The sequence below is a fragment of the Ictalurus punctatus genome, chromosome 18 (assembly GCF_001660625.3).
Source record: "Ictalurus punctatus breed USDA103 chromosome 18, Coco_2.0, whole genome shotgun sequence".
NCBI lineage: Eukaryota > Metazoa > Chordata > Actinopteri > Siluriformes > Ictaluridae > Ictalurus > Ictalurus punctatus.
The window spans coordinates 5,181,983-5,207,548 of NC_030433.2; the positions used below are offsets into that span (position 1 = coordinate 5,181,983).

The window sequence follows — 25,566 nt, forward strand, 5'->3', positions numbered from 1 at the left end:
AGGCTGCTATTTGTGGAGTGGCCTTTCTCTGGTCAAGTGACCACACAGTGCTGCAGCCAGCTATCTTATTGCAAAATTATTGATTTACATCATCTACTCAATTGTAATGTCTGGACTTTAGTTTCATCTGTCAGGCATCTCATCTCTTCCCTGCTTTTAAAAGCCGTGAAGTACTTTTTGAATGCATGCTGAACATGACAGCACTTAAGAAGTGTTTGAAACAGCCACTGCTTCCTTAATAAGAGAAGCAGACCATGGATTTAGCAAAGGTTTTTCATGAAACTTTCTGATTTACAATCTTTGGCTTCCACTGCAGGCATTAAAAGCTAGATTGGGTGTCACTTTCGCTCTGCAGTGCCATATTTCTATCTGATCAGAGGAAACGAGCAGTACATGCTAAGCAATGTACAGTATATACGGCTAGAATCTAAATATGTATACCGATGCACCGAGACTTTGAGAAGCATGTTAGTCAGCATGTTCTTTTATAGAAGGTGGGGATCAGTAGCTCACTACAGCTAACAAGTAGGACTATAACGATAAACAGTTTAGTTATTTAGGGTAACAGGGACATGTTGAGCTCTTGGCATCGACAGAGGGATGGGTAGCTTAGAAATCTCATATGAAGAGGTGGGCAAATCAGGAAGAAAAAATTCATTTTAACCCATATTCGTCCATTTGTCTATTCCAATTTTTGTTGAGGGTGCAAACATGATATGATTGATACTCTTCTGTTTCACGTCTTTGGATTTAGTATTAACTAGTTTGCCGTATGTTAGTACATTAGGCACCACTTTTTCGCCTGGTCAGGCAGCACATTGGTGCTTTTACTTGCACCTGATCCACCCTTTTCTTCAGGAACTTGTCTGCAGAAGCACAACAAACTCAAGTCAACCTGAAAAGATGGGTACCACTGTCAAGCAGGGAGCCAGGTATCAGCTACATTTCTAGCCAAATGAATCACAAAAAAGCTCCTAAACTAGCCCAAAAAGTTCAGACATTGAAAAAGGAATCTGGCATTTTACGTGTTTCTCAGTTTTTGCATGGGAAACAAGGTCACCGTAGTGCGCACGCATTTCTGATTTGGAGAATCTGCAGTACACCTTTGTGTGTACCTTGTTATCACCCATTATCCACTCCATAATCCCCTTTTACCTCTCGCAATCTTTGCAGTGTTTACTTCTATATTTAGACTGACAGTAAATCACACATTAAAAACAACTACTAGCCTCATTGCTCTTTTTGGACATGCTCTTACGATGTGAGAAAAAACCTAGCATATCTACGTAAAAGCCATTCCGACCTGAATCGCTGTAACATCTGTGTAGTCCCCACTAAAACACAAATGTTTGTGTACATCGCAGATACACTGTCTGCACTTCCACTTTTCCTTTGTTTGCCATAGCTAATGTTTGCATCAATTGATCAGATTTCAATTATTTGCTTTAAAACGAGATCTTGGCAGCTATAGACTATTTTTAAGCTATTAAAAAAAAGACGACGCCTACCTTTTCACCCTAACCTGCTTCCGAAACTAGCCCAATTTGACAGAAAAAACGTGACCCTGGCAACCCTGCTACCATTCAACAGTTCTATAAAAATCAATCTGAATACGTGTCTGTGGGCCTAAGGGCAACTTTGTGTTTAAAATGAATGAATTTGGACTTGTTATACAGCATCTCTCTGGCAGACCACCACAATAAAATGAGAAATCAAATGACTGGATCTGAACGGTCCCAGATGACCAGTCTGATGTAAAAATCTATTTAATTCAGCGCAGCAGGTGCTGGGAACGATTCCCATCAGAGTTCTAAACTGCTCCTAACCATTTTCTACAAAGCTCGGAGTTTGTGCAGAACAATAATGGAGAATTTAATCAACGGAATGAGCTTGTCCTTGAAAAATGAGGAGTTCCATCAGCAGAAGTGGAAACGCTAGCAGCTCGTTTGGCAGCTTTATCAACCGGATTATTACCTTTTGCATATTGCGCAGAGAAATGATGCATGGGCAGCAAAGGGAGAGACGTCTGTAATTTGTAAAATAATGTCGTTATGGCTAATAGGTTTAGAGGCAGTAGCAGAATAAGCAACGCTTTTCCTAACGGGACTGTAATTCTTCAGAATGTGATGGGTCAGTGTATATACTGTATAGCACCAAAGTGCTGCTGATCTAAAACCAAGGACTGGTGACGTCAGATGCTTGAGGTATCAACTCCAATTATTTACATGAGCAATATTGAAATAAGATGCAGGGACTTTTAAAGATTTAAATACTGCAACTGAGTCAGTGCAGGAAACTACTGTTTTACTGGCACAATCCCAATGGATTATTCAGGCAGTACATTTCAGATGCTAACACTAGGGATAATGCTGTGTTTTCATTGCGCAACTTCACACTTAAATAAGTTAAAAGTAGTAAAACATGTCTGTCATCCTGCTCATAATCACTGGCTGTGACAATGGTGTTGTGTATAGAGGCTGAATGAGTTAAAAGACATTCTTGAAGTCAGAGGTAAAACCGTCCACGGTTATTAAATGTATGCCGCACTTCTGCTGGCTGGGATTTGTGAAGGCTAGAGTGGAAAGAAACAAACAACTACTGTCAAATAACAGCTACACATGTAATCTTGCGATAATTACTGTCTATGACGATGCTTTATGCATGGTAAAGAATAGACTTGGATGGTAAAATATGTTTTCGGTCAAAGGTAAAGCCTGTAAAACCCCCCTTGTTATTACTTTTGTAAGAAAAGACCTATATCCGATACCATAATGAAAGTAAACCTGTGAAGGTACGTGAAACACTTTGACCCTAGAGTATGGTTCATGTATTACCGATTCTAATCCAGATAAGGCATCCTGACCTTTGTTTCTAAAATCAGGACTCTACAGACGTGTCTCAGAGATCCATACCTGTACCACTAAATGGCACAGATGGATTCACTTGACTGTCCTCAATCCTAGTGTAGTAATCTTAGTTCAATCTCCAACTGACACACTGAACCTAAAACTAAAAATTAATTTACCAGAAATTTTAAAAATGCCTTTTCAAGGTTAAAGAATTGTTCATTTGTTTTGCTCTTGCAACTATCAAAAGTGTAAAGTCATCCAACCAGTAGCTTCTCAAGTGGTATTACTTTTATTTATTTATTTATTTATTTATTTATTTAAAACTTACCTTGTTGTAATAATCTGATAAAGCTCATTCTCTGCTATGAGGTTGCTTTCCCCAGAAAAAGTGCTATGTGGAACGACTTTGCTGCTGATACAGGGGCGAAAAAAGCATAATAATGCTCTTCCCATTCCTATCTAGATTAGACCTATTTTTATCAGTACGAAAGCCTGAATAGAGATTGGTGTTACTGTGGAGATGAGGAGGTTTTTTTTTTATCACCGCTGTAGCTTTTGAAGGAGGAAAATCAAAGAGGACCTGCTTATATGACTTGATTGTGTGAGTTAAAGTGAGACATCACCTAGTCTCCAAAAATAGCTTAGTGTTATTTTTAGTTTTAATATTACAATGTTGGAATATTGGCAATAAAATATTGTTGATTTGATTCGAGATGGCATAAATCAAATCAAGATGGCATAAATTCGCTCAGTAACAAGACTCACTTTTGTCCTCCATGTTTTTCCTACATGCCCCCAAACCTTGACTTGATTGGTTGGAAGATACAAAAGTGAAAACCAATTTTTGAAAGCAGCTTCATTCCATTACCTGCACACCCAGTTCGCCTGCAGGCTTTAGTTTAAAGTCTAATAGAACAAACCAGTCTCTAACAATCAGGTGCAGTGTTGTTGTTGTTGTTGTTGTTGTTGTTTTGATAAAGTGTGTTAAAGTAGAGCTGGATCAACTGGAAAGGTAGCATCCCATGAATACCAAATTCTGCAGTCGTGAAATAAACTGTCCTAAGGATTTGCTTGCATTCGATAAGAAACACATTTCCTATGTTCACTCATGGCTCTGTCAGGTCATATATTTTGTACCAATCTCTAGGATGGAACAGGTTCCACCTGGTGACCTTGAACCCTAAGTACAACAATTCAGGTTTACCTGGATTCTGTGGTTTAAATTGTTCTATTTAAACCACAGCCCACCTTCATGTACAGTCCTGACATTGCTTTAGGTTTGAATTATACTTCCAAGCTCATAGGTAAATTTTACGATATGTTTCTCATCATTCAGGTTAAATATGCAATATAGACAGACATGGCAAGACAGTGTCAACATTCTGACACAGAAAGCTAATCATCAGATAACTTGCATTACATATTAACATTATTTAGCTACATTCAATGTGATTTATAAACCGCATTTAAGTTACCGTATTCTGAGAAATAAAACATGATCATTATAAGGTTCTATTTGGCTTTAAAATGTCTTACTTTGCTCATGAATTTTGTTTATTCGTTGCTTATTGAGACTGAGTGATTGCATTCTAGTTGATTTCACCTTCCTACCGTAGATGTTCAGCTATCATGGAGCGGTGCGCCCCACTTTTCTTCCATCGAGTTATTATTGCACCTAGTGCTCAGAAATGGGAACAAACAAAGGCAAAGCGTGAGTGCAGGCAGTGTGTTTATGATATACAGAACCATTTCTATCGTAGAATATGTTGCAAAGATTGGAAGAGGGATTATGGAGTGGATCTCGTCTGTACATCAGAAATGCGTGTGCACCATGGTGATCTTGTTTTCTAAGCAAAGGCTGGAAAAAAAAAAAAAGAAGAGTACTTGGACTGGAAATTCTGCTGAAACCTGGCAACCCGTGGTTAATGATGTTAGCTTTTTTGGGAAACACATACGCTGTATCAAAAACAGTTGAACAAAGGGATGTCTAAAACCACTCAAAACATGTCACCTGGATGACGTCATGTTGTCACCTCTCAACTTCCTATTATGGTGTTACTCTAAAAATTCAGTACATCGTAACCTATAGATAAATTCAAGTGTGATAGCCTCTCAATGTAATTTTATTTGTGGCTATGCTATTATTAATGTTGTCCTGCTACATGAAAATTTATGGTCACGAGCTGCTGCTGGTACCAGATAGATTGAACCTTATAAACCCGCACTGTATGCGTTTACAAAGTAATACGGTTCTATCTGAGATTTTTTATTTTTTTGGACAAAAACTGACTTTCTAATTGTCATAGAATCATTGTGATATGGTGAATTTGAAGGAACCTTAAAGTTAAGACCCTGTTGAGCCACAAATGGACATTATTAAAGTAAGATTAGGTGGAATGTCAAAACTTTGATGTCCTAAATCTCTTCACCCAGATACAACCTTATCATACTAAGGTCACGAAGGGTCTCATGTTAATAGTCTCTTTCCTTGGGGAAAAAAACCCCGGCTCGGTTTACCATTATTTTCCATCATCATACTCCAGAGTTAACGGTTTCTATGAATACCCGTCACCTTGAGCTACTTTTTAAAAAGCCTTCAAAGGGATCTTTCTGCATCAGTGTTGAAGCCTCAGTGGATTTAGGCCCATTAGTTCCTTTGGCATATTTTTAGAGTCATCCTAATACACTGCCTCGTTCTTGTAGCTGTTGACTGAGTGAGGCACGTTAAAAATGATCTTCCATATAATGAATGAGAATGAATAATCAAGAGGAAGGTTATGTAACAGCTTGGTCTACACGGACCTGGTTTTCTCCAGCAGTCAGCAGTTACTAGGATTTAGCACAGGGTTTAATGACTCTGACAATAAAAGGGGGATTTCTTTGCAGTTTTCAACTGAACTGCTCCCCGGGGTGTCTTGTTAGGTTCATTAGAGCGTCTGCGAGGTCAGTAACCATAGCGATGATCTTTGATAGGGAGCGCAGCCCATTCAGCGCCCTTCTCGTGAGGAAATAATGTGTCTAAATAAATGTCAGCGCAAAGCAGAGGAGCCTGACTGTCTGCCATGTCTGTCTCTGTTGTGTGCGCTGTGGCATGTAACAAGGGGAAATGCTTTCTTTTCGAGTTCCCAGCTTGAGATGAGAACAAACATTTAAACAGTCAGTGTTAGCATTTGGCATTTGCAATATTACATGAGCTGATTCATTTAATAACAGCTGACTCGTTTCTCTCTCCTTTGCCTTTCTCTTTCTAGGAGAAGAAGGGTCAGGAGTTGCCGAAGGGGCCGGAAGTGGAGATAGCAAAGTTGGAGAAGCTGTTGAGTCTGCTGAGGGATTCTGACAATCCTGAACAGAAGTGACCTCAAGTGCTCTGTAACATCACATCAGTCCATGCAAAATACACACACACACACACACATACATACATAGAAGTAGCACAAAAATGCAGCAGGAAGGGAAAAAGAAAGGTTTAGTTTTCTTTCTGGCTTGTCACTATATAAATATGTAATGAATAAAACACAACAGGACATGCTGTTATAGGAAAAGATTCAATAACGGTATATCGATGTGGTCCGACACAAAGCAGAGTCACTGTTACGACCCGAAGCTGATTAATTTCCACTAACAGCACTTTCCAAAGTGTTTTATTCATCTGATACAACAGCAATTTGCCAATAATTACAATATTTGATTTATTTTTAAAAATTTTTAGCCATTTATAGTTACATTTAATGTTGTGAAGTAACCGTAAAAGTTCCAGTTTTCACTTACATTACAGCAGCTATAAACCAGCCTTCCGCTTACCAACCTCTTTTTGTTTTTTTTTCTATTTTGAAATTAATAAGACAAAAAAAAAAAAAAATCACGTCATGTTACCAAGAAACTGCAACGCTGTCTGTCCTGAAGCCTTTCCTATGGTGGAAAACTTCAAGTTATATATATGTAGTTTATGTACACTACCGGTCAAAAGTTTGTGGACACTTGACTGAACAGTTTCTCATGATCTTGAAAGCGTTTTGATCTGAAGGTGTATGGTTAAACGTTTGAAATCGGTGTTGTAGACAAAAATATAATCGTGCCGACGTATTCAATTTCTTTCATTAGAAAACTAACATTTTATTTACAAATAAATATTTTTAAACGGACGACTCGGAGCGAAATATTCAGAAAAGCAGCCGATAAGAGTCCAGCGTAGGTGGGAACTCCTTTAATACTGTTTAAAAAGCATCTCAGGGAAATTCCTCAAGAAATCGGTTGAGAAAACGCCAAGAATACATTTCTGGAAAGTCTCGGTAACTACTTCGAAGATGCTAAAATACTCCATTATTTTTATTTATTTGGGATTTCTTTTTTAAAATCACAACATAATTCCCATAGTTCCATTTGTGTTCTTCCAGAGTTTTGATGTCTTTATTATTCTTCTAAACTGTGGACAAAATAAATAAAAATAAAGTATGAGTGTCTAAACTTTTGACTGGTAGTGTATACACCACTTAAACACTATTAAACATCTCAGCTACGTGCTATCTGAATACCTCCTCCCCCAACCAACCCATCATTATTTCTCTTTCCAAACAACAAGGTATTAAAGACAGGATTCTGCCTTCTGGAGTGCTGATGTGTTTATTAGAACGATTTATCATGTCTATGTTCATTACCTGATATGCTCCAGATCATATGCAAATGTGATGAGAAGATATTTGTTTATTGGTTCCTCAGGCCCTTTAAATAAGCAAGCGATGAGTGCGAGAAGAAAAAAATCCCAACAAACTCTTGTTTGATATTAAAATGCATCAGTCACACACTTGTAAGCACTACAGGGGAGGACCTATTCAAGACCCAGATGTATGCATCATTATCAGCACAGCATTGATTGGTAGTTGGTCCACTGGCAAAGCAGTGTGTGTGGGTTGAGTGCAACTCTGGCACGCATGACTGGACTGTGGTGAAGAGGACCATAAGTGTCTCTTTACCTTTATATAAACCACTCAGAGCTGAGTGCTAATGAATCAAAGAGCTCAGACATCAGAGACCACGGCAAGCAGCCCGTGCTGGCGCCGCATGGTCTTACGTAGGAACCCCGAGTACGCAGGCTTCGAGCAGCGGTGAAGAAACATCTCTCTACTTCTCTAAACATAGAAAAGCGTGTGAGGATACATACATAAGGACTGAATGGTGGCTGCCACTAATTTTAGCTTCTGTAATATATTAAGTGGACACTTCTGTGTCTGCGGAGTGTCCGTCTTCTCCAAACCTTACCCATTCCTAGTTTAATGCTAACGCTCAGGTGGTGAGGAGATACTTCTGCTCATTCTTCTGCTGGGTGTTCCCCGGTGCTAGCACTGGCACCCTCTCCTGACTTGAAGGCACTTTGCAGGCCTTGTACAGGATGAGAAAGAGAACCAGTAGGAGAACAGCCACCAGTACATTACACACTATAGCCACCACTGCTGCAGTGGACAGTCCTACACCACTGTCCCTGGACTCCATGTTGAAAGCAGTGAAGTAATCGCTGAGACGGTGTCAGAGCGTTCAGCAGTTCAAAACCCCGTCTGAAGATCACACCAAACCGAGTCGCGTTTCTCCTCTGCCATCCTGCACCGTCATCCTACTCAGTCCTCTTCTACCTTCAACAGAAATGAGACGCGTCCTAGTTTTCTCCCTTCACATCTGTTCCAGTGCTTCAGCCGTCTCATGCACGGCAATCAAAAGCATGCTGCTGAAGAACTCCTGATGTTACTGCTTGCGTTTATGAGGCTAACTTGGCAGGTATTTCAGGAACACGATCTCCTGCTTTCCGTAAATCTGTCTGTCCAGGTTTGATGTGGAAAAATAGATGTCCACATATATCATGCAGACACTGATGTTCTTTGTAAAGATCCTCCAAGTGTCTTCGAGGCCTTTCGTTTCTTTTCTCTCTGAAAAAGAAGTAATGCTGGGATCAGAAAACATTTTGTAAGAGTTATTTTCATATTTAACTACGGTCATTAAAACATTTACGCAGAATAAAACTGAATTTGAGATTTAGTCCAAACCACCCATCCTCTCTATTTGCGCTAATTATAAAGTATTGGCACCCCGACTTTGCTTAGATTATCCATTGCTATTACTGCAGGCCAAAAACATGCTGTTTGTTGAGCTTCTTAGGAGCTCATTAGAGGAAAATCTCTAGTGTTTTTGGTTCCCCGAGATCTGTTAATGAGAGAAAAAACTAATCATGCAGACGGCCTGATTCCAATCAGTCAGGACGAGGAGGCGTCTCTACCTGCCTGTCTACAGTGTCCTACAAGCGCAAAACACAATAACAAACGCCAATGCAACAGCGAACTAAAAATAAGTGCAACAGCAAAACCAAACACCAGACACCTAAAACACAACAGCAAAACACTACACAACTAAAACACAACAGCAAAACACTACACAGCACAACTAAAACAACAGCAAAACACTACACAACTAAAACACAACAGCAAAACACTACACAGCACAACTGAAACACAACAGCAAAACAGTACACAACTAAAACACAACAGCAAAACACTACACAACTAAAACACAACAGCAAAACACTACACAGCACAACTGAAACACAACAGCAAAACACTACACAACTAAAACACAACAGCAAAACACTACACAACTAAAACATAACAGCAAAAATAAACAAAACAAACCGAAAAAGAAAAACGGCAACGCCAAACACAACAAAATCACAAAATCAAAACCTAAAATACAGCAAAACTAAAACCACAACAGCAAAACAGCAACAACAAAAAACACGTCAACAAATACTCAAAATGGAAAGGAGTGGTCCTTATTGAACATCCCATGCTCTTGATGAAGCTCCAGACTCTGTCAATCTGAGAGATGGAGGATGTTTACAGAAAGTATGAGCAAAACGTAATCTAATGGTGCTTTCATTCCTGCTTATTTTTATCAAAGGCATTCATATAAGGCTATTTTAGAACTGATAGCAACTTTGCACTGTGTGAATATGAGCATGTGAACACACTGCAAAGTGCAATTGTTTTTTCTTGTGATAGTCACACACTGTGTCCAATCGGCAATGGGCATATGATGTTCAATAAGGACTGCCCCTTTCTGTTTTGACTTGATGTTACCGTGTTTCTGATTTGCTGTGCTGCTGATGTGCTTTTTTTGCTTTGTTAATGTGTTTTGAACTTATGGGCCTCTGTACCCATCAATCATGTTGGCTGACAATTTTGAAAGCTCCGCCTCCTACATCATTATGTAAGCCTTCTAGCCTGGGCAGTTTGTGTGCGAGTGTGTTAGAGAGGTTGTACTGGTTTGAGGACGAGCACAAACTTGAAAAAAACAAAATGACACTGGTCAAATTAGAAATGGTGACGGCAGTCATGTCTGTGAGCTGCTGCACGATACATTGGCTAGTCTGATTGCGTGTTTTTTTGTTTTTTTTTAAATAACGCAGAACAAGAACATCCTGATCCTGATAGAAAGGTGCTGTTGAATCTCTCTATCTGTCTCTCTCACTCACTCACTGAAGCATTCAGGTGCTCATCCTGCTGCCTGTCTGTCTGTGTTTCCCATCTGCCTTAACATCTCTCTCTGTCTCACTCTCACTTACTCACACACTCACATATGGTCACACTTTGCATGCTGCCAATACTTTCCATAGACCTATTTATTCAGTGACAATAAACAAACGATCATGCATGCTTCACGACCGCTTCAAGACGTATGGTAGTGTGAATGACATGCCGTGTTTCCTCTAGATATCAAACCAGGAAACAGAAAAGTTTCATCGAAACAACAACAAAAAACTGCTAAATTTACAGTTCTGTCATCTCCCACTTTTGTGTAATTTGATTGGACAGTGTGTGATTGGTCTATTTTTAGTTTGTCCTCCAAGAACATTTGGGGGAAAAAAGTATGATAGAATAAATAATCCACCTCATTCGCATGAATTACATCAGGTTTTTGCATGAGTCTTTCAATCGCTGCTGACGGCGTGTTACGGACGTGTCTGTAAAGCACGTTAAAAAATATCGTCTGCAACGCACACAAAATCTACAGTCTGTGCTAGAAAGAAATCAGCCCTCATACCATTCTGTGTGTTTTTCCTTCAACCACTGGTGGTGCTGTTGCACTTGGTTCAAGAAAAATATCAAATAATCCGCTTAAAGACGTTTATTAACAGCAGATAATCTGATACAGACACAGACAAAATGAACCCTTATAATCGGTGCTTTATCCGTGAATATAAAGGGGGCGATCTGTCATTTATTAATCTGAATTCAGAACTATCCGTACCATGCTCAAGTAGCTGTGTCCATTTCCCATTGCGTAACAGGACCTATAATATTAGGAGGTGATCTCTGGGAAGAAGAAGTGAAAGAAGTGATTTATTATTGTTATGGAACCACCTGTTTGTCAGGCTAACGGCAACCCGAACAAATCTAAGGGTACCAATACTTTCCAACATGAAAAATAGAGAGGGGAGTTTGTTGAGAGCAGAGTTGGTCAGTCCGATGTTGAAAGCAATAACAATATGAGCAGTTATTGCAGATCTATGGATGAATCTCAAATGGCATTACATTATACCCTGTACGTGTAGAGAGCATATGGTTTATAGTGAATTTACTGATAAAGAGAGAAAATTTAAGTCCATCTCAAGGTAAATGCTAGCACTAAGATAACGTTACAGGGTGTCAATGAATGAAAGTGTGAAAATAATTTTTAGCGACACCTATCGGTCCCTGTATGTTTTGTACTTGCAAGAAGGGTATCTAAATTCAGTATGCATACTTAAGAGTATGGACCATTTGGAAATGAAAGGGGGGAAAATAATAAATAATAATAAAAATAATAATCCATCCCATCCATTTTCTATTGCAGGGAGCATCGAGCACAAGGCGGGGTACACCCTAGACAGGGTGCCAATCCATCGCAGGGCACAATCACATACACATTCACACACTACAGACACTTTGGAAATGCCAATCAGCCTACAGTGCATGTCTTTTGACCGGAGTACTCTGAGGAAACCCCCGCAGCGCGGGGAGAACAGGCAAACTCCGCACACACAGGGCAGCAGCGGGAAACGAAACCCCAACCCTGGTGGTGTGAGGCAAACGTGCTAACCGCTAAGCCACTGTGCGCCCATAAAAAATAAAATAAAATAAATACATAAGCAAATTCATGAATGAATAATAATAATAATAATAATAATTCATACATTGAAATGTAGCAAATAAAAACAGAATAAGGAAGAATGACTATTTTAAGAATAAATAATTATGAAAATAATTCCCCAAATAATACTATAAAATATATCTAATACCATAAAGAAACTGTAATATAATAATAATAATAATAATGTATAAATATAATAATAAAATAAGTTATAAAAATGTCATGAAATTGAACAAAAAATGAATGAATAAGATAAATAAGATAGTAATAAGGAATTGGATGGTCACAGTGCTGAGCGCTCTCTACACTGCAGTTCAGAATTTATCTCATGCAAACACATCTGACTGAGAACCGGCCCCAATTCATATATTTATGACCTCAATTCACTTAAAGCTCAATATTGCAAATAAATCGCAGTAATGCTTTGGTCATGAAGAAGCTCTGGTTAGCTGGCAGGTTGTTATTTCTAGTAGTGAGCATCCCACTTGTGTAGAGCAGAATGGAAAGGCATAGCGCACAAAGGGCAGCTGCATGCTGAGCAGTCAGTGTCCCTGAAGAGGAACTCCTCCTCCTCCTCCACACAAACCGAATTTAAATAGAGTACACACACACACACACACACACACACACACACACACACACACACACACACACACACACGCACCAACAGTCCACATGTTAGTACACACTGAACAAACAGCCTCACACATTCCTGTGAACTTTCTGTTTCTCTGCTTCATTCACTTAAACAATTATCTTCCTACTCCAGTCAATAAAAATTCAGAGTGAACCCCTCGAACATCGATTTGCATAAAAACGCAACCCGTCGTTCACCCACCTCGTTTCCAGAGAAGCTCCGAAGCCCCACTGCACTCTGGGAAGCAGAGCCACTCGTGCACACTCAAGCTGCTGAATCACAAATGGAGAAGAGTCTAAAAGGAAAGAGTGCAGATTAGAGCACGCTAGCATGAGGCCTGTTCCGCTTAGATTAAATCCGCCCCCGTTTGGGGAGACTGGGAAGGGAAATGATAGTGACGGACCCCTCCTGCAGTGAACAAGTGTGTGTGTGTGTGTGTGTGCTGACACATGGGAAGCATCTCTACTGAGTATATTCTGCTGAATAAAGTCGCCTAGAGATGCATAGAGAGTATACCAAAGGCTTTTTGTTGCAATGTTACCAATTTACAATTGGTTAATTTTGTAGTACATTTTTAAGTAAAGTTATAATTTTAAAACTCCTTGTTTATGCATCTTAAACTACACTTTGTATTGTGACTCTATACCATACCCAGCATGAATAATGTGAACACTGGGAATAGGGATGGGTGATATAGACTTGTAATGATATCACGATATTTCAAGGTACTTTTTGGCGGTATAAATGACGACATGAAAATAATCACGTTCAACACTACCCTTCTGGCCACAAGTCACATAGCATACGGTCTCGAGAGCCGTGCAAACACAAACATCCCATCCAAAAAAGTTCAACTTCATCCTGACCGTCATCGAATATTAAACTGTACCAATGACGTGGGCTCAAAAATAGAATATGGATTTTATTCACAAATTCAACTTCCAGTGAAAATGCAAACACCAATACTCGCAGGATTCATAATCTCAACCGGGAAATACGAATGGAAATGCTTCATTTGCAAGTATTAAAAATACGTTTCTTCAGTAAAACGTGCATACAACGTTTAAATAGTGCATTAAATAATGCAGCTAAACAGCAAAACAATACATAAACACAATCATGATTCAAATCATTAAAAAAAATTTTTTGAAATGTAAACACCGATTCTGACTTTATTCTTAAACTACACACTAGGGTTGAAACTCCGCCTTCTGCCAAACATGTTCCGTTCCCAACTATAATACATCAACTATAGTGTCAATATCACGGGACGACAAATTCTTACCATGGGGAGGAATTGTACCAGTATAGCATTATAACGATAATGAGTCTTTATTGTTCATGTATACATTACAGCACAGTCAAATTCTTCTCTTTACATATCCCAGCTAGTTGGGGTCAGAGTGCAGGGTCAGCCATGATACAGCGCCCCTGGAGGAGAGAAGGTTAAGGGCCTTGCTCAAGGGCCCAACAGTGGCAGCTTGGCAGTGCTGGGGCTTGACCTCCCAGAGTATTAACCGCCAAGCCACCAGTGCATATCATGGATGATATGATTGGGCACAGCCGTAATTGGGAACCAATTAGCTTCCTAGCAAGAGATAATCACTGATTTCTATTAGCTAGTGAGGCAGCGTTTATATTTAAGATGTGTCATCAGAAGAGAGTTTGTCCAGTTTTCAAACACTTCAGTCTGGAGGTTACCAACAGATGTATCTGTAGTTTTTATTTTATATATATATATGTATATATATATATATATATATATATATATATATATATATATATATATATATAGAGAGAGAGAGAGAGAGAGAGAGAGAGAGTCCCTTTAATGCATGGCTATACGTCATAAAACTCCAAATGGAGTTTTGCAGTGACGGAGCACATTTTGTTCAGAAGACACAGACAACATGATGGCTTGAATAATGAAAAGGAGGGAGCACTTGTGTGCTAAACGCCGCTGGAATAGAAGCAAAGCCTGGCCGGTCTCTCAGAGGAGGCAGATGGAGGAGAGAAGCGAGAGAGAGAAGGAGGAGAGGAGAGCATTATACACAGTGTGTAATTATATACGCTCTATGAGGAGGTCTACACGGCAGTCTGAGCAGTGTTTTACACAAGCGCCTGACAGCAGCGCACAACGACTCTTTATTTTTTTTCCTTCTTCTTCCTGTTTGTGTGTCGAAGGACATCCAGGCAGCGCATTAGACCCCAGCTCAGACATGTGAGGTGAGAATAGAAGCTGAGCTATTCTGGGGGATTTCGCAGAGTTCTGCTGTGTGCTCTACTGAACCCGCTTCATGCTGCTCGCACTCTTTATAACGACTCAGACATCTCAAAGGTCACACCGTATGGAGTGTCCATCTCGTGTGTGAATAAAACCACAAACAGCCTGGAGTCAGGAGTCACGATAAACAGCACAACGAGTGGTTACAGAGCACACGCAAATCTGCCATCAGTCTCTTTCATCGACGCTCCTTTGCGTGGGGTTTTGAGTGAAAGAACGCCACCCACGTGTTACAATACACACGGACGGATCTGTCAGAGCAGGCATCAATGAGATCACAGGAAATGAACTGCGTGTAGCCAGGTGACTCCTCCGTCTCTCCCTCTCTCTCTCTCCCTCTCTCCCCCTCTCTCCCTCTCTCCCCCTCTCTCTCTCCCTCTCCCCCCCTCTCTCTCCCCCCTCTCTCTCTCCCTCTGATTCATGCATTAGCCTTATTCATAGTCAATTTATTTTCCAAACCAATTCCACTGCAACAATCCATGAGAAAAATACAGTGATAAAAAAAAAGTCCCAAAATATTCTCCTGCCAATTCAGGAAACAGGAAATGATGTCCCTAGTCATGTGGAACACAAACACACACAGATTGCCACCCAGGATGCCAGATATTCCAAGTCCAAAAAGGAAATTACCCAGGCAGATCTAGTAGAGTAAAGTGATTTCCTCTGTGGCAATTCACAAGAGAAATGCTGTGCTAAACATCCTGCATGGCTAAACGAATGCATAAATTTAGCCTTTTTATTAGCTATAGAGTTGGGATCCTTGCGTTCATGCTTATACTCAATATGTTAGAGGGGAACATTAGTTAATGAGTTAATTGTTGTACATTGCTCTTGAGATCATGTGACATGTTAATTGCAAACAGGTCGACTCCATTCAAGTAATTACGCATCTTCTGGTGGCAACTGGTTGCTACAGAGCTAATTTCAGCAGGGGTTTCACAGCAGGGGGCGAATACTTATGCAATCACAACTATTCGCTATTTTTATTTTTTATTCATTTTGCAAACTGTACTGATTTTGTGTAGATGAAGAGGTGACGCTCTGTTTGTAAATCCCACAAGCGTTCATCATGAAGATCATTTACAATGCTTTGCTTACATTTCTTTGCATTATTTCGTCATCCATTCATCTTCAGTAAAGTGCTTTATCCAGGTCAGGGGTCACGGTGGATTCGGAGTCTAGCTCACATTACTCATTTAGGATATAGGTTCTTCCAGATTCTTTTAAGTCCATGGTTCTGGAAAATTAAGAAATTAAAAACAAAATCTGGCTCCAATAAAAATGATTTTACACATTTAAATAATGTTTGTTTGTAAAAAAAAAAAAAAAAAAAAAAAAAAAAAAAAAATTCATACATTTCATTTATTTACTTTTTGTAACCTGTAATTTCAAGAAGCCCTGCTTTAAATACCCTGTATCATTATGCCTTCTGCTGTTTTCACATTTTCAGAGTCGCTCGGGATAAAAGAGTCGAGGAAATGATTAAATGTGGCGAGGGGAAAGCGACTTCTAGAAAAACTGAGACTGAATTGCTTCTGTATCACTTCTGCCCTCTGGAAAATAAATGCTCTCACCCTGTTGGAGGCACGAGCTCCCCGCTGCTGGCTTAGCTGCAAGTGAATGTAGCCGCTCTGTAAACGATGACTTACTGAACTCACCTAATAGAATATTTGTCTTTAATGGGGTTTGAAATGAGCTCATTTTAGAGAGCAAGGAACGGGCCGTTATATCCATGCACACAGCTCTGCGTGAAGAATACATCATTATGTGTTACAGGTAAAGATAAAGCCCACCACCACCACCCACTCGAGCTGCCTGAGCTCTGAGAGAGAGAGAGAGAGAGCGCAGCAGCTCACAGCCAGACATATCCAATCACCTTCATATGCCTTGTCATCCAACTGACAGGATTCTGACAGTTTGAGTCACACTGTGCTTCAGCTTTTACCTATTACACACACACACACACACACACCTCACTGGATGGATATTAGGCAGTGCAGTCAGACAGCGATAGAAAGCATTTTCATAAACTTCATATCAATAACCTGAGTATTTCTTCTCCAAGATGCTACAGTTGCAATCAAAATGATTCAACCCCCACCACAAATCAGATTTATTGTCAAAATGTACAGACTTTCAGCTGATTGCGATGAACAAATCAAACAACAGCAACTGAAATAGTTCAACATAAGGAATGCTTCAAGTGGTTTCCCCAAATTCAACTGAAAATGCAACTTATAATGACTTCTCCAGTTTCAAAATTATTCAACCCTTTCATGGCAAGTGTCTTTAATACTTAATAGAGCAGCCTTTTGCTGTTATGACCTGCTGCAAACGAGATGCAGAGCCAGACACCAGTTCCTCATGAGAAATGCCTCCAGTTCAGTAATATTCTTGGGTTTGCGTGCTGCAACAACCTTCTTCAAATCCCACCAGAGATTTTCTATGGGGTTCAAGTCAGGTGACTGTGACGGCCCTGTAGAATCTTCCAGGATTCTTCTGCATCCAAGCTTTGGTGGAATTTGAGGTATGCTTGGGATCATTGTCCTGTTAGAAGGGCCAGTGATGCCCAAGCTTCAGCTTCCTCGCAGACGGCATGAAGTTTTCTCCTAGGATTTCCTGATACTTCAATGAATCCATCTCGCCTTCCACACGCTGCAGGTTTCCAGTGCCCGAGGATGCAAAGCAGCCGCAGAGCATCACAGAGCCACCACCATGCTTGACTGTGGACCGAGTGTTCTTTCTTCATTCTTCTTCCTCCAGACGTACCGCTGATCCATCGTGCCGAAATGCTCCAGATTTGTTTCATCATCGCTCCACAGAACAGAATCCCAAAACGTCTGTGGCTTATTTATATGATTATGATACGAATTTTCTTGTGCTTTTGGGTCAGTAGTGGTGTACGTCTTGGAGTTCAGGTATTTCATGTGTTCCAGCTCAAGCACACCTGGTGCAACCAATGAAGCCCTTGATTATTTGTATCAGGTGTGCTTGAGACAACGCCTGTTTGCATATTTGTGCTGTTGTGAGGGATTCTATTCCGGAGGTTGAATAATTTTGAAACTGGAGAAGTCATTATAAGTTGCATTTTCAGTTGAATTTGGGGAAACCACTTGAAGCATTCCTTATGTTGAACGATTTCAGTTGCTGTTGTTTGATTTGTTCATCGCAAACAGCTGAAAGTCTGTCATGTTTGACAATAAACCTGATTTACAATGGGGGTTTAATAATTTGATTGCAACTCTATGTGAGACTGTAAAACAAAACTGTTTCATCTCATCAAGTCTCTCACCAGGGAGACAACAGAGAGAATAGAGAAAGAGACTCTCGATGGCAAAAATGATTAAAAAAAAAATATATATATATATATATAATATATATATATATTAAATTCTAAACACTAAAACTCGCTTCAGTATTTTCCTCCAACAGAGCTAAACAGCTTCCACTTCACAGATGCAGTGAACAAGATGAAAGTCTGGGTTTATCAGCAACATGTGTATAAGTGGTAGATCATTGGTCAGGGCTCTGGAATACTGATAAGGAGGTTGTGAGTTTGAAGCTTGGTGCCTCCAAACTGCTACTGTTGGGCCCTTGAGTGAGATCCCTAACCCTCATCTGCTCAGCTCCACTGTAAAATGCTTTTCTATTAAAGCATTTTGAAATGAAGAAACACCCTGGGGGGGGGGGGGGGGGGGGGGGCACACTTCAGACAATTTGGAAATTGTCGCAAAACCCCCAGCGCACAGGGAGAACGTGCAAGCTTCGCACACAAAGGGTGGAGTCGGGAATCGAACCCCCAACCCTGGAGGTGCGAGGCCACCGTGCCCCTTGGAGAAATATTACAACGTTTATTATTTTCCAATAATAAACGTTTTCAACAGCATGGTGGGATAAGTAGGAAATATCTTACAGTTTTATTGTGCATTTTAATGTGCAAGTCATCAGTATGTTATACTCCACAGTATATGTTCTGTTGTGTCACGTGTGAAGCCTTTTTATATTTATGATTTAATTTTTTATTATAGTAAGGAATACTAGATAAATATGACTATAATCAAGATATTTTCACTTGTTAAGACGTCAGTTGTTTTCCTCATGGGTAAAAATACACGTGAGGATACATAGACATCAAGCCATTATAATAGCCATGGCACATTATTATAGTGTGGAGGCATGTTTCAAGTTCATTTGCTTATGAACTGCGTATGGAAATGTCCTGGTCCTTTAATCGTTCTGTTCCAGCACAAACATCTAACCTCCTGAAGCTCTCGTTAACGTGCAGTACAGAGAAAGTTCGAGAGCTGACTGATTTGTATACATGTATATTTGCATATACAGCACTTGAGTGAATAAGTTTGAAGTTGAGTCATGGACAGGATGTTAAAGTCCATCGACGGACCGGGATTGAAATAACAGGTAAGTGGTTTAAAAACCATCTGACGTCTGTATCTGACCTTGAAGCACTGAGCAGAGGTTTCGGCTCTGACCTGCAGTACAGAGCCACAGACGTGTCATGTCAACATACAAATCCTTATGAGGATCCATTGATTATTCATTATTAATTATTATTAATGTATCTAATTAATGTTATGCCTACATCTAAATATAAACGTAAACATAGCATTAACCTCCTTAAACTATGAAGAATCATTTAGGCTCTTTTGTTAAATAAAAGCTGCAGGTTGTTGTTGTTGTTTGTTTTTTGGTAAAAGAGCAGCTTTCCCTGTGGGCACCAGACAGATGTCCTCACAAGGTAAAAACTGTCAGATATTACTATTCTTGTAGGGACAATCCTCAACAAAATATCTAAACACACACACACACACACACACACACACACACACACAGGTGCAGTGTAAGCTCTACCTTACCATATCTATATCTATACATTCACTATTTCAGATGAAGCAAAAGCAGCACCAGTGACATTTCAGTGTAAATTCTCTTCAATTCTTCACTCACAAATGTGCAAACACACTCTACACCGGGTTTAAAGTCTGGAGCGCAACAGAAACATGATTTCAGCCTGAATGTTCTTTATGCTTACTGTCAGGAATTCAGTACCTGAAACATCTGGATGTGTTGTGAATAAAAGAGTGAAATACCTGCTCTGTAACTCCGAGGCGGTGGAGGAGGAAACCCGGAGCTCCGTCACCCGCGGACTCTCGGTGTAACTCCGTGTACACACACCGTCATCATCATCCTCCTCTCCGTGAGAGGAGCGTCTGAGCACTGAGTCGGTTCAACACGCCAACACTGAGCCAGATAAAGCCGCTGCGCAAATCCTCACACTTCACCATGTCTGCGTCCCAGACTGCTCACTACAGCACTGAAGAACCCAGTTACACACCGTGTGGGCTTCAGAACAAAGCCATAGCGACGGGAGCGAAGGAATCGGTTCGTTTTTGAACGACTCTTCAAATCAATCGATACCTACGAATCGTACGTACGGAAGAATTGAACGTGTTTAAGAAGAAAAAAACTTATGTCTTTTTCACTATGTTGTTCATTATATATATATATATATATATATATATATATATATATATATATATATATATATATATATATATATATATATATATAATAAAAGAGATAGATAGATAGATATACACATGAGTGTGTGTGTGTATTGATTTAAAAGACACCTTCTATTGCAAATACCAATCAATAGTCATGGACTTGATTCAGACTTCTCATTTGTGAAAAGTTTCACAACTAAATTTTAAAATATCTGATTGCTTTAGTATATCTGATTACCAGTCTGATGAACAAGTGTAATGACAGACTGTTTCCAAAATTAGAAGTCCGAGAACAGAACCATAAATGTGACTAATAGAGTGTATGTTACATTTAACCATTAGGGGCCCAAGCACTGAAAGATGAACACCCAGAAAATTAAAAAATAAAGTAAAATAAAATAAAATAAGAATTTTTGATTTTTTGAAAACTTTCAAATGTGCTCATTCCTAATGGCCATACAAGTTCACTCTGGTTGTAAGGAGGCAATGCAACTGAGGATTAGCTCTTCACCAAAATGTTGAAGGCCTGGATTCGTCATGGTAATCTGCAGATACAGAGCTGGGGTATTACTTTTTCAGGCATGCTTTTAACAGTCTGTCTTCTCCCTCAGCTAGTTGTCATTATCTCCTTAATGAGCTGCCAACCACGAGAGTTTTCCGTATAGGAATTAGTGGTGTGTGGTTGGCCATGCTTTTGCTTGACCCATCCTGGACAATCTGTAGCAATGGACACAGTCCATGGTACTGACTTTGTGTGTGGCGATACTCTTATCTCAGGCATCACAAACCATAAAAGGTTAAAGCTAGCCTATATCCCAATCCCATACAGTACATTATTCAGTACCTGATCCCCTAATTTTGGAAAGAGCTTACACCCTGTGTTTTCACTCTGCAACAGAGAGCTATAGTGCAATCAAATGTTCTAAATATAGTAAACAGGAAATGAACAGGGATGACCAAGATACCCAAGTCCTGGACATAAACATGTTGATTATTTCTAGAATGATTTCGAGTAACTACATTTTGGTTTTCAGTATTTGCACGTTTGGGCTGTTATAGTGTTGCCTCCATTATGCAAGTCAAGTGCTGTGTGTGCATATCAGATTCCCACTCTCATTAAAAGTGCTTGGGCTGTTTCACCATGGTGCACTTGAGATATCCTTGGCTTTGAGTGCATCACAGTCCATGCCCATGTTTAGTAGAAAAACCTCAAAATTTTGCTTGACTCTAGACGTACTGTACAGGACCACAGACGTTGCTCCCTGGGAAAAGTACATGGGATGCTGGAAAAGAAAAAAAATATGGAATATGTTAAAGTAGGCTTGACGGTCCACGAATAATGCGATGATAAATTCTTGTGTGTGGTACATGCAGAAATCAACTATGTACAATTAATACGCAAAATAAAGTTACGCATATGAATGCCTGTATTTACAAAGAAGCAAATCAACTATGTGCAATTCTTGCTTATAAAATATGAAGAGCCCTTCGGACCAAATCAATAATTATATAAAGTATTATTTGATCTTGTTACGAAGGCAGAACACAGGCTGATTAAACCACTCTACGGAAGCATCAGTTAGGGGTCAATGTGGTCATAAACACAACTGGCTTGATAAACATGCTGCTTATTTTCTCATTTAATGAATTCCACCTCACTCACACAATTTTACCTGCTACTTGATGAAAGCAGCTCCAATGAAATGGACCACTTTCTTCCTTCCTTTCTTTTTTTTTCACCTTATCAGGCCATAATTCCATTCTGGAATAAAGATAACGCAAGATAAGATAAGCATCATGATATGCAATGCAGTAAATATGTATAGAAAATGAGATTAATCCGATATCATCTGTCTGAGATCCACCTGCTTTCTAGTGAATCCAAAATATAACTTCTTCCACCCTGAAAACTGACCTCTACATAAGCATTATTATTTAACAATGCAGGCAACATCCACGTAAAAAAAAAAAAATAAAAATAAATATAATGACTGCATTATCTTAATCCTGGCCAGTGAAACATGTTACTCTTGAAGGTCGCTGCTTGCTAGTCTACCTACACCTTATGATTGATGGATTGTCCTTGCTCTAATACTAATAGGAAACAGATAACTAAACATAACAGAACTGTTTCTCATACAGAGAGTTAATATGTAGACATGGATTAAAGGTACTTGGTCATTTGCAATGTTCAGGTCCATTCAGGAAAGCGTTCAGGGTGAAGAGGTGTCAGAATTTCTTCTGGAATTGCTATCGTCCATCACTAAATATAATATACACAGTAAGTTGAACCGACAAAACCTCAAGATGTACTGAGCAAAGAAATAAAACAAGCAGTCCAGAACCAAAATAATGTCTAGAACCACGTCATTGAGTGAGAATATTTAGTGATGTGCTGCCCTCAAGTGGCAAAAACAAAGACTTACACCATTTGAATTACTTTGTTAATACGCCATGTTGCCATGTAATTACTTTGTAATCATTACAATTTCTAAGATTACTACAGACCTTTTAATGGCTGAAATATTGAAATCTATTTAAAGTGCACCCGTTATGGTTTTGAAACGTGCCTAATTTTGTTTTCAAGGTCTCATACAATAGATTTACATGCATCTGAGGTCAAAAGACACTTTAACGTGCTCATAATTTAAATTGCAGCATCACCTTTTTCTCCCCTCAGTGTCACAAACGACTCGATCAAGGATCCGTTCTAAAAGATTAATTCTAAACTCCTCCTTTCAGAGAGCATACTCTGCTCTGATTGGTCAGATGACCCAGTCTGTTGTGATTGGTCTACATCAGCGTGTGTCGAAAAAGAAAACGTCCACTACCATAACGAGTTTCACCTCTCTCTGTTCATGAGCAGCGTATAAAGGTGTCGTTTTTGTTACAAACCTACGTAGGTTTATACAGGAAGTAATTCTGGAATCATTTGTTTCAGCTGTTCAGAATCGATTCCTTCTTTTGGGAGTCAATAACTCTGTTTGTCGTGCGCTTCGATTTTTGAAATGTTGCAGGCTTTTTACATTCACAAACAGCTCTATAACTCACTACATGAAAGGTAATATCTGAAAAACCATCATAGGTGCACTTTAAAGTCTTTAAACGATTACTGTTAGTCGGGATTCACAGGCATTTGGATTTTACACAATATACAACGTTCGAATTGTACTATAAGATTGTTCTACACCAACTTTTCCAGCACTCGTTGGTCATTTCGTCAGGTACGCTTACCTTATAGGTCACTTAGTGGCTATGCAATGTTTGTCAGCTCTCCTCTACCACATCTATAGAAACCCTTCATCAGATTAGTCAGATTTTCAGATTAGTGTCAGATTCTCATCCTTGATATACTGTATACACCCCAACACACACACACTCCCAACCACGTGACATGAATGCTATACCGTATGTTAGGTGTATCTAATAAGCTGGCAATCGTACAAACCATGGTTATCACCTGAACGAGGAGGTTTTGCTATATGAAAACAGAGACAGCAACATGAAATGTACTTTATACATTGCCCTTCATAATCATTCCCATTGGAAATACTTTTTTGAATAACAGTATTTTCTCTCAAAAATGTATGACCCAGACATATCGACACCCCTAAGGACAATTTTATATCGTGTCTTGTTTCCCTGGGATATAAATATGCACACATGAAGAAAACAAAACAAAAGCTTTCAACACAATACACATGGTGTTTGACTTGTACAGTCAGGTAATGGGTATACAAAACTACACAGCCAGTTTAAAATACCAGGAAGCACATTTACAGCCACAGAGAAAAAAAAAAAAAAAAAAAAAAAAAAGTGTCATCTTTCGGAAACATCTGAAATTTGGTGTTTGGAGCGAGCAGCACGGTGGTGGTGAAGGAAGGAAAAAGGAGTCTATAAATCACAGTTTCAAAATGTAGTCGATTTTAGTGGCTGTTTGGAAGAAAGAAGACTTTCCTGTGAGAATGTCACAGAGAACTTCAGGTGTCGTTAGAACTATCGCTGATATCATTGCTGTGGTCAGATGAGACTATTGTTTTTTTTACAAATTCGTCATACTCACCATCGGTGTAAAGAGGGGACTGCGTACAAGGCAAAGCATCTGATACTCCACTGTAAAATACGGAGGTGTAAGATTGATACGTTGGGGCTGTTTTGTAGCTGGAGGTTCTGGTTCAGATTCTTGTGAAGCTTTATTGCCTCATGAGTTCTCACCTAGAAGGATATTTCAGCTCAAAACCTGGTTGCCTCTACCAGGAGGTTCTGACTTGACTATAAACAGAGCAAGAGAATGATACAATCAATGGCCATGAACCCAAGTGAAAAGCAATGCTGAATTGAATATACGTTAAGGAACTTTATATAAAATGTCCTTCATGGAGGAGTGGAATAACAAGCTTGACTCGATGCTGTTATTCTCCCCAGGGAAGACATCAGAACATTCATTATAAACGTGCTGATAACTTTGACACCAATGTTTTGTAGAGATATTGCAACACTTACCCTATGTTTAAATAAAAGTATACCCTGCCCCTGCAGGTTTGAGCCGAAACACACCATGCTCTGCACTCGTTCTTCTTTTCACGTGTTACGTCTTTGCTCATGTTCATGAATTGCACTAAAAATACCAGAAGGCGCCATGTTTTAAATCGATCTTTACAAATGTTCCTGTTAATCTTTTAGTAAGCATGAAATATGCATGTGTATTCAGAGGTTATACTGAACGGGGAGCACAGAGGAGCTCCGGTTCCTTTGATTTATGTAAATTCCAAGCAGAAATCATTCATTAATGATGCAACAGAGTAATGGAGTTTCACACGGCGCTTAAGGGAATATTTTCCTTTCTAAGTTTTATAAGTAACTGCTCTGCATGCACATTTGTTCATTAAAGCTAAATGTATTCACTTTACTGTACCATGTCTTTACCAGAAAAGAATCAGATGATGTTTTGAGATATATTATATATATATATATATATATATATATATATATATATATATATATATATATATATATATATATATATATATATATATATATATTTATATATTACACACACATAAATAAATATATATAAATATATAGGAATAAACATCTGTC

At 39.3% G+C, this 25,566-nt stretch overlaps 1 protein-coding gene and 1 long non-coding RNA gene across 3 annotated transcripts in view; one reads left to right on the forward strand and one right to left on the reverse strand.

Moving 5' to 3' along the window:
* Window positions 1-7,457, forward strand: part of dnai1.2 (dynein, axonemal, intermediate chain 1, paralog 2) — a 33,427-nt gene extending 25,970 nt beyond the window's left edge. The window contains exon 20 of the mRNA XM_017493484.3: window positions 6,101-7,457. Within this exon, the coding sequence (XP_017348973.1) occupies window positions 6,101-6,205 (105 nt within the window). The 3' untranslated portion in view covers window positions 6,206-7,457. The remainder of the gene's footprint in view (window positions 1-6,100) is intronic.
* Window positions 7,458-8,324: 867 nt separating this feature from the next.
* On the reverse strand, window positions 8,325-20,361 carry LOC108279324 (uncharacterized). Of its 2 annotated transcripts, XR_001815495.3 has the most exons (4): window positions 20,050-20,361; window positions 16,040-16,178; window positions 12,859-12,952; window positions 8,325-8,764 (listed from the first exon to the last, which is right to left on the reverse strand). It is a non-coding gene; the product is annotated as an uncharacterized LOC108279324 (long non-coding RNA). The 2 variants fall into 2 exon arrangements; XR_001815494.3 differs by lacking the exon at window positions 16,040-16,178 and having other exon boundaries at window positions 20,050-20,335.
* Between the last annotated feature and the right edge of the window lie 5,205 nt (window positions 20,362-25,566).